At 36.9% G+C, this 10,788-nt stretch overlaps 1 protein-coding gene across 1 annotated transcript; it reads right to left on the bottom strand.

Annotated features, from left to right (window-relative positions):
• Positions 1 to 4,371: 4,371 nt before the first annotated feature.
• On the bottom strand, positions 4,372 to 5,298 carry LOC123842935 (olfactory receptor 6F1-like). Its single transcript, XM_045872091.2, has one exon. The coding sequence runs from the start codon at positions 5,296 to 5,298 to the stop codon at positions 4,372 to 4,374; it is 927 nt and encodes a 308-aa protein (XP_045728047.2).
• Positions 5,299 to 10,788: the final 5,490 nt, after the last annotated feature.

Below are 10,788 nucleotides of genomic sequence, written 5' to 3'. Positions count from 1 at the left end.
TATGTCTTCTTCAGAGAAGTGACTTTTCATGTCTTCTACCCGTTTTTTGACTTGATTATTTGTTTTTTGACTGTTGACTTTGAGAAGTTCTTTATAGATCTTGGATATCAACCCTTTATCTGTAGTGTCATTTGCAAAGATCTTCTCCCATTCTGTGGGTTGCCTCTTTGTTTTGTTGTGTCCTTTCCTGTGCAGAATATTTTTATCTTGATGAAATCCCAAAAGTTCATGTTTTCTTTTGTTTCACTAGCTTTTGGTGATGTATCTTGAAAGAAGTTGCTGTGGCTGATGTCAAAGAGGTTACTGCCTATGTTCTCCTCTATGATTTGGATGGATTCCTGTCTCACATTGACGTCTTTCATCCACTTTGAGTTTATCTTTGTGTATGGTGTTAGAGAATGGTCGAGTTTCATTCTTCTGCATGTGGCTGTCCGATTTTCCCAGCATCATTTATTGAAGAGACTGTCTTTTTTCCATTGCATATTTTTTCCCGCTTTGTCAAAGATTATTTGACCATAGAGTTGAGGGTCCGTATCTGGGCTCTCTATTCTGTTCCAGTGGTCTATATGTCTGTTTTTGTGCCGGTACAATGCTGTCTTGGTGATCACAGCTTTGTAATATAGCTTGAAATCGGGCAACGTGATGCCCCCAGCTTTGTTTTTCTTTTTCAATATTTCCTTGGTGATTTGGGGTCTATTCTGATTCCATACAAATTTTAGGATTGTTTGTTCCAGCACTTTGAAAAATGTCAGTGGAATTTTGATCGGGATGGCATTGAAGGTATAGATTGCTCTGGATAACATAGACATTTAACAATGTTTATTCTTCCAATCCATGAGCATGGAATATTTTTCCATCTTTTTGTGTGTTTTTCAATTTCTTTCATGAGTGTTCTCTAGTTCCTAGAGTACAGATCCTTTACCTCTTTGGTTATGTTTATTCCGAGGTATCTTATGATTTTTGGTGCTATTGTAAATGGAATCGTTTCTCTAATTTCTCTTTCTACAATTGCATTGTTAGTGTATAAGAAAGCAACTGATTTCTGTGCATTGATTTTGTATCCTGCAACATTACTGAATTGCTGTATGAGTTTTAGTAATTTGGGGGTAGAGTCTTTTGGGTTTTCCACATAAAGTATCATGTCATCTGTGAAAAGAGAGAGTTTGACTTCTTCTTTGCCAATTTGAATAACTTTTATTTGTTTTTGTTGTCTGATTTGTGTTGCTAGGACTTCTAGTACTATGTTGAACAGCAGTGGTGAGAGTGGGCATCCTTCACATGTTCCTGATCTTAAGGAAAAAGGCTCTCATCTTTTCCCCATTGAGGATAATATTAATTGTGGGTTTTTCATAGATGGATTTTATGAACTTGAGGAATGTTCCCTCTATCCCTATACTCTGAAGAGTTTTAATCAGGAAAGGATGCTGTATTTTGTCAAATCCTTTTTCTGCATCAATTGAGAGGACCATATGGTTCTTCTCCCTCCTCTTATTAATGTGTTCTATCACACTGATTGATTTGCAAATGTTGAACCACCCTTGCATCCCGGGAATAAATCCCACTTGGTCGTGGTTGATGATCCTTTTAATGTATTGTTGGATCCTATTAGCTAGGATTTTGTTGAGGATTTTGGAATCCATACTCATCAGGGATATCAGTCTGAAATTCTCCTTTTTGATGGGGTCTTTGCCTGGTTTGGGGATTAAGGTAATGCTGGCCTCATAGAATGAGTTTGGAAGTTTTCCTTCTGTTTCTATTTTTTGAAACAGAGTCAGTAGAATAGGTGTTATTTCTTCTTTGAATGTTTGGTAGAATACCCCAGGGAATCCATCAGGCCCTGGACTCTTGTTTTTTGAGAGGTTTTGATCACTGCTTCAATCTCGTTACTGGTTATTGGCCTGTTCAGGTTGTCAGTTTCTTCCTGTTTCAGTCTTGGCAGCTTACAGGTTTCCAGGAAGGCATCCATTTTTTACAGATTGCTCAGTTTATTGGCATATAGTTGGTGACAATAATTTCTAATAATTGTTTCTTTTTCCTTGGTGTTAGTGGTGATCTCTCCCCTTTCATTCATCATTTTATTAATTTGGGTCCTTTCTCTTTTCTTTTGGATAGGTCTGGCCAGTGGCTTATTGATCTTATTAATTCTTTTATTTTTTTAAGATTTTATTTATTTATTTGAGAGAGAGAATGAAATAGAGCGAGCATGAGAGGGGGGAGGGTCAGAGGGAGAAGCAGACTCCCCGCCGAGCAAGGAGCCCGATGCGGGACTCGATCCCAGGACTCCGGGATCATGACCTGAGCCGAAGGCAGTTGCTTAAACAACTGAGCCACCCAGGCGCCCCTTATTAATTCTTTTAAAGAACCAGCTTCTAGTTTCATTGATTTCTGGTCTAATCTTAATTATTTCTCTTCTAGTGCTGGCTTAGGCATCTTTTGTTGCTTTTTCTCTAGTTCTTTAAGGTGTAGAGTTAGTTGGTGAATTCGGGATTTTTCTATTTTTTTGAGTGAGGCTTGGATGGCTATGTATTTCCCCCTTAGGACTGCCTTTGCAGTATCCCATAGGTTTTGGGTCGATGTGTTTTCATTCTCATTGATTTTCATGAATTGTTTAAGCTCTTCTTTGATTTCCTGGTTGACCCAAACATTCTTGAGCAGAGTGGTCTTTAGCTTCCAAGTGTTTGAATTTCTGCCAATTTTTTCTTGTGATTGAGTTCCAGTTTTAAAGCATTGTGGTCTGAGAATATGCAGGAATAATCTCAATCTTTTGGTATCGGTTGAGACCTGATTTGTGACCCAGTATGTAGTTTATTCTGGAGAAAGTTCCATGTGCACTCAAGAAGAATGAGTATTCTGTTGTTTTAGGGTGGAATGTTCTGTATATATCTACGAGGTCCATCTGCTCCAGTGTGTCATTCAAAGCTCTTGTTTCTTTGTTGATTTTCTGCTTAGATGATCTGTCTATTGCTGAGAGAGGAGTGTTGAGGTCTCCTAAAATTAATGTATTGTTATCAATATGACTCTTTATTTTGGTTAACAGTGGGCTTATGTAGATGGCTGCTCCCACATTCAGGGCATAGATATTTACAATTGTTAGATCTTCTTGTTGGATAGACACTTTAAAATGATATAGTGTCCTTCTGTGTCTGTAACTACAGACTTTAGTTTAAAATCTAATTTCTCTGATATAAAAATTGCTACCTCAGCTTTCTTTTGAGGTCCACTCGCATGGAAGATGGATCTCCATCCCTTCACTTTCAGTCTGGACGTATCTTTAAGTTCAAAATGAGTCTCTTGTAGTCAGCATATGGATGGGTCCTGTCTTTTATCCAATCTGCAACCCTGTGCCATTTTATGGGAGCACTTAAGCCATTCATGTTGAGAGTGATTTTTGAAAGATATGAGTTAATTTTCACCATGTTGCCTGTGAAGACATTGTTTTTATAGATTGTCCCTGTAAATTTCTGTTGTATATGACTCTTGGGGTCTTTCTCCTTTTATAGAACCCCCCTTAATATTTCTTGCAGGGCTGGCTTAGTGGTCACATATTCTTTCAGTTTCTGCTGGTCTTGAAAGTTCTGCATCTCTCCATCCATTCTAATTTATAGCCTTGCCAGATAAAGTATTCTTGGCTGCATGTTCTTCTCATTTAGTACCCTGAATATGTCTTGCCAGGTCTCTGTGGATAGGTCTGATGTTATTCTGATGTTCCTCACTCTGTACGTAAGGAATCTCTTCCCCCTAACTGACCTTAAGATGGTTTCCTTCATTCTAAGATTTGTGAGTTTTACTGTTACTTGCCTGGGTGTTGGCCTGTTTTCCTTGATCTTGGGAGGGGTCGTTTCTGCCTCTAGGACTCGAATGTTTGTTTCATTCCCCAGATCAGGTAAGTTCTCAGCTACAATTTGCTCAAATATATCTTCTAGTCCTCTCTCTCCCTCCACCCCCTCTGGGATTCCAATAATTCTGACATTGGAATGCTTCATGGTGTCACTTATTTCTCTGATTCTATTTTCATGGATTCTGAGTTGTTTTTCCCTTGCCTCCTCTTTTCCCTTTTTATCTATTAAATTGTCTTCTAGGTCAGTGATTCGTTCTGCCTCACATACCCTAGCTGTTAAATTATCTAGATTGGATTGGATCTCATTGATAGCATTTTTAAGTTCTGCCAATTCAGCTTTCATTTCTGCCCTTAGAGATTCTATGTTGCCATTAATAGATTTCTCCATTATAGGTATTGTCTTTTTGCAGTTTTTTTCTTCTCCTTCAGTTACTTTTTTCTCCTGTATCAAGGAACATTTTCTTTTTCCCTCCATATTCTTAATTGGAGAGATAAGGAGATAATTAACAGAGCTCTGTTTTATTAAGGGCAGTTTATTTTCCCTTCCACTTCTTCAGCAGCGTTTCTCTTACTTCCTTGTTATGGAGAGTATAGATGAATGGGTTTAGAACTGGAGTCACCACAGTGTTCAGGACAGTCACAGCTTTTGTAAGATCCAAGGCCTCTTTGTTGGAGAGGCGGACATGAAGAAAGATCGTGGACCCATACCAGATGAGCACCACAGTGAGATGTGAAGAACATGTGGAGAAGGCTTTGCTCCTGCCGCTGGCTGAAGGGATCCTGAGAATGGTGCTGATGATGTAGATGTAGGAGACCAGGGTGATGACGCATGAACTCAGGATGACCACAAAAGCAATCACAAAGGCCACGAGTTCCACTGCCTGTGTGCTGGTGCAAGCCAGGGTGATCCAGGGTGTAATGTCACAGAAAAAGTGGTTGATTGTGTGGGGACCACAGAAGGACAGGGTGCTGACGAGGGCTGTGGGCACTGCAATGGCCAGAAAACCGCACAGCCAGGATCCCAGGGCTAGCTGTGCTGAGAGCAGGCTGCTCATGATGGCCCCATAGTGTAGAGGATAGCAGATGGCCAGATAGCGGTCATAAGCCATGGCTGCCAGGAGGAAGTACTCTGTGCAGCCCAGTGAGAAAACAAGGTACATCTGCAAAAGGCAGCCAGTAAATGAGATGGTTTGGCTTCTCCCCAGAAGGATGGCCAGGGCTTTGGGGACTGCAGCTGTGGTGTACCAAATCTCCAAGACAGAGAGGTTGCTCAAAAAGAAGTACATAGGTGTATGTAGCTGGTGGGATGTACTCACCAACATCAAGATAGCCATGTTACCACTCACTGTGAGAATGTACATCACCAGAAAAAGCATAAACAGAGAGAGCTGAAAGACCTGGGACCCAGGAAAGCCCAGCAGGAGAAAATCCTGGGAGAGAGTTGCATTGTCTGTGCCCATTGAATTTTGAGATATAGTGGTAAATAGAGGCTACACATTGAGGCTTTTGATCCAATCACACAGTCTTAGAAAAAGAAAAAGAAAAGGATTCATGAGTGTGCTTCAGTAACTGAATGTAGACTGACAGTCGAACATATGCTGAGTGCCTGCTCTGTATTTGGAGCTGTGTTAATATCAAGTAATTTAATAATATGGAGAGATATGTGCTATTATCACAAATTAGTCGTTGAAGAGACATGTGTGAAGCATTTTAGCATTTTTGCAAAGATTGCAACATAGTTACACTTCAGACCCTATATGCAAACTCAATCTTTGGACCTGCATCATCCTATTCTGGACATGCCCAGGCACAGCTATAGATTACATCTAAACACACAAAAGGATGAGCACTTTGTGTTGACACAATTCACTACATTGTAATTAAACTCATTCTGCCTGGTCCTTAAATGAAAATATGTATTTTTCTTTTCTTTTTGTCAAATGTAGGTTCTAGTCACTTTCATGTTTGACACAGCTTTTGAATTGGTCTTCTAATTTTTAGCTCTGACCCAAAAAATAATGTTCAGAAGTAAACTATAAAAAAGTTTTAATTAGTGTAAACTTATTTTTTCTTCTCTGACCTTGAATATTTCATGTATAAACTTATTAATGTGATACATTCTTTACACCAAAAAATATTTCCATATGAAAAAGGGATTTAAGGCAACTGCTTCCTGCATCTAAGACACCTGGATACTCATTTGGAGGGATTACACTGAGAATGGGCTAAAAACAGAAAATCTTTTTGAAACTAATTATTTTCTGAAAAGAACAATTTAAATTCCAGTTAGTTAACACACAGTGTAATATTAGTTTCGGGTGTACCATTTAGTGATTCCATGCTTACATACAACATCTGGTGCTCATGACAAGTGCACTCCTTAATTCCCATCACCTAACTAACTGGAATTTAAATTAAATATATATATACACATATATATATATCAGTTATTATAATGATATATATGTATATAATCAGTTATTTAGATTTAATCAAGAATGATGAGTGACAGAAAAATGATGATGGTGATCATTTTTACTATGTGGTAAATAACATTGGTTAAGTCCATTTTTTATTTCAGATAATCAAAATATGTTTCTCTTTGTCATTAAGATAATCAATTTCCACTTATGTTACCATTAAATAAATTATTTAAAAATAGTATAATCCATTTCTGAATGCTTCTTTTTTAGGGCAGAATCTATAAATTAGAAGATAAATTGGGAGCCCTTACTGTCAAACATGCATATCAAACTAAAACTTACACTTTAGGGGTGACTGGATGGCTCAGTCATTAAGCGTCAGCTCAGGTCATGGTCCCAGGATCCTGGGATCGAGCCCCGCATTGGGCTCCCTGCTTGGCGGGAAGCCTGCTTCTCCCTCTCCCACTCCCTCTGCTTGTATTCCTTCTCTTGCTGTGTCTCTCTCTGCTTAAATAAATAAATAAAATCTTTTAAAAAATAAAGCTTACACTTGAGAAAGAAATTTTGAACAAAGTTTAAGTGGACTCTTGTGTCTTAGTCTTTGCATTCCCTTATGAAAGAATGTCCCCTCTCTTCATCCTCTTACACCCTCCAAAAGAAATATTATCTCCACAAATCTTAGCAGATTCATTACATGTATCTAATCTCAACAAGGATTTTTATACTACAAATGGGTCTACAAAGCAAACAGGTCCACCATGTGGTGGGTGTACCACATTTATAGCAGAATGGGGCTTCAAAGTCTTCTAGAGCAGTAATCCCAATTTCTAATGGATGTATGAATCACTTGAGGGTTATGTAAAAATATAGATGCTAATTCAGTCATCTTGGGTTAGCCCTCTGATTCTGCATTCCACACAAATTCACAGAAGGCATCACTGGCTGAGGACCCTAATCTGAGCAGCAAGGATCTAGCATCCTTATACATTTATATTTCTTAATAAGGAATATGAAGAACAGGGTGATGACATGACTCTCCTCTGGTTCACTGAGTAGTAAAGGATCTAGATTATTAATTATCTTAATAAAGAAAATAATCATATCTTAATTTAGACATTGAGGGATGAGATAGAACAATAAGAAATATAGAGAAAAGGTGCTCATCAACAAATATGCTACATAATGGCTTTCACAAATTTCTTAAAGTTATTATATCCAACATCTATATCATTCATGGCCAATCAATATATGTAACACCTTTTCTAGCTCAAAGTACTTACTGCCATCGCTAATGCCTTTGGTATTTAATTGATCTCTAAAAATGTAGTCAAGGAGCTGACATATAATGTAAATTCATAACAGATAATAGTAGCCAACCTATAGGGAAGTCTTACTTGGAAGTCATTAGCTTATTACCTAACACAATCCTTGTAAATCTTATTACTTTGGTTTTATTGTTATTCTACTAGTTTTAAAGATGAGAAAACTGAAACACATAGAAGCTAGAGAAGCTGTCCCAAGTGAAGTTGTGACTGTCAGTTCTGTAAGTTCAATAGCAGAGCCTTGGCACTTTTGAGGTGCTTTCAGGGACTCTTTAAATAGATCTCTATAGTATCTGACAGGTTCAAAAAATATATTTTAATTTGTATTCAAAGAGAAATCATTGGTCAATATCATTCTAAAATCTATTACTATGATATGATTTTATCTTAAATCATTAAGGAATGTGAATAAAATGATTATATTGTTTTCCATTTTCAAAATTAAATATCAAATTCTAATGACTACAGATTAGAGAATAAATAGAATATCCATTACCATATTACAAAATGGCATTATCAGATTTGGCTTCCAATTATATTGCTGAATTTCTCTGATATCATGAACTAATAATATTTACATACTTGAAGTATGTGATGATTATGCCCCGCATTTTAAAATTTGCATATATTGCTGTATATTTGAGTATTCTTAGTATTGATTCTAAGAAGGAAAGCTTATGGGACGTTCAGCAAATGACAAAGTTTCTAAAAATCTTAGATTCGATCTTAGTTCGGTTCACTGGTTTTAAATAAATGGCTGTTTGATTTTTCCAATTAACCAGTTGATTCTTTTTTATAAGAAAGAGTTTGAGGGGCGCCTGGGTGGCTCAGTTGGTTAAGCAACTGCCTTCGGCTCAGCTCATGATCCCAGAGTCCCGGGATCGAGTCCCACATCAGGCTCTCTGCTCAGCAGGGAGTCTGCTTCTCCCTCTGACCCTCCTCCCTCTCATGCTGTCTCTCATTCTCTCTCTCACAAATAAATAAAATCTTAAAAAAAAAATTAAAAAAGAAAAGAAAGAGTTTGAGTTTTTAACAATTTACTGACAGTTTAATAAGTAATTTTAATTTCTTACAATAGGAAAATGAGTTTAAATACATAAAAACAATTGCTTTTCTTATAAAAACGCAATATTTCAGCAAAAATAACTACATTTATGTTGTTTCTGAATCACAGGAAGTTTCAGGTATTAATTAAAGGTTATGATGACTATATATTATGGAACAAATCTGTGATAACAGATTTACCCATTCATTGATCAGGTATTGGATAGAACACAGAAAGCACAGAATAACCTTGTTCACTTACCTAGTTGTAATTCTTTTTGCCATACATATAAAATCCATAAATTCTGTCTTTATCTTTTCCCCGCTTTTTTATTCCACAATATAATTAATTTTAAAATACTGTGTCTCTATTGAAATCATTTCATCTACCTTTCTTCTTTTTCATTTGGTTATCTTAAAATTTTACACAATTTTCTCTCAATATTCAGTACTGTTTGATGAGCCCAATCTTCCACAGCTTTTGAAACTTGTTCTTAGGTTTTCTCTGTTTATTTATTTTTTCTTTCCTTCTGATCCAATCCTGTCTTAGCTACATTCAACTTTAGTTTTGGTGTTTTACAATTTCTCAATCTCAATCTTCCACTTAATGAGCTCCATACTGAAAACAATTTGCTATTAAGTAATTACTTATGTGTACAGGAATCTTATGGGAGAAGGTGACAATTTAGTACTCTCTCTTGGGTACTTAGGGCTAGATAAAGAAGAGAAGATCTTTCAAATTATTTACAAACATTTGATTTAAATAACTATAATTTAATGGAGATTCTACATGGAACAAGAAAGAGGTATTTCCTTAGGTTTACAAATATTAATGAAGATATTTCATCTTTGTTCAAGTTCTTAGAAAATTCAAATATTTAATAGGTTCTCATAATTTCTGAAAATCTTTATTTTTATTTTTTAAGTTTTTTTTTTTATTTTAATTCCAGTATAGTTAACATACAATATTATATTAGTTTCTGGTATACAGCACAGTGTTTAAGAATTCTATACATCACATGGTGCTCATCATGACAACTGCAAACCATCTCCATCATCTATTTCTCCCATTCCCCCCACCTATCTCCCATCTGGTAACTATCAGTTTGTTCTTTTTTTTTTTTTTTTTTTGATGGTATGATACCTTATTTTTAAATTTTTATTTTTCTTATTAACATATAATGTATTATTTGTTTCAGGGGAACAGGTCTGTGATTCATCAGTCTTACACAATTCACAGCACTCACCATGGCACATACCATCCCCAGTGTCTATCACCAACCACCCCATCCTTCCCAACCCCTTCACTCCAGCAACCCTCAGTTTGTTTCTTGAGATTAAGAGTCTCTTATGGTTTGTCTCCCTCTCTGGTTTGGTCTTCTTTCATTTTTCCTTCCCTTCCCCTATGCTCCTCTGTCTTATTTCTCAAATTCCTCAAATCAGTGATATCATATGATAACTGACTTTCTCTGATTGACTTTTTTCACTTAGCATAATAACCACTGGGTCCATCCACATCATTGCAAATGGCAAGATATCAGGGTTTTTTGATGGCTGCATAGTATCCATTGTATATATACACCATATCTTTATCCATTCATCTGTCGATGGACATCTTGGCTCTTTCCATAGTTTGGCTATTGTGGACATTCCTGCTATAAACATTGGGGTGCATGTACCCCTTTGAATCCCTACATTTGTATCTTTGGGGTAAATACCCAGTAGTGCAATTGCTGGGTCATAGGGTAGCTCTATATTCAACATTCTGAGGAACCTCCATACTGTTTTCCAGTGTGGCTGCACAGGCTTACATTCCCACCAACAGTGTAGGAGGGTTCCCCTTTCTCCACATCGCTGCCAACATCTGTCATTTCCTGACTTGTTAATTTTATCCATGCTGACTGGTGTGAGGTGGTATCTCATTGAGGTTTTGATTTGGATTTCCCTGATGCTGAGCGATGTTGAGCACTTTTTCATGTGTCTGTTGGCCATTTGGATGTCTTCTTTGGAAAAATGTCTGTTCATATCTTCTGCCCATTTCTTGATTGGATTCTTTGTTCTTTGGGTGTTGAGTTTGATAAGTTCTTTATAGATTTTGGATACTAGCCCTTTATCTGATATGTCATTTGCAAATATCTTCTCCCATTCTGTCGGCTGTCTT

The sequence above is a fragment of the Mirounga angustirostris genome, unplaced genomic scaffold, assembly GCF_029215605.1.
Source record: "Mirounga angustirostris isolate CCGP_5_RB_7025 unplaced genomic scaffold, mMirAng1.0.hap1 SCAF_7, whole genome shotgun sequence".
NCBI lineage: Eukaryota > Metazoa > Chordata > Mammalia > Carnivora > Phocidae > Mirounga > Mirounga angustirostris.
This window is presented reverse-complemented; position numbering and strand designations above follow the sequence as displayed.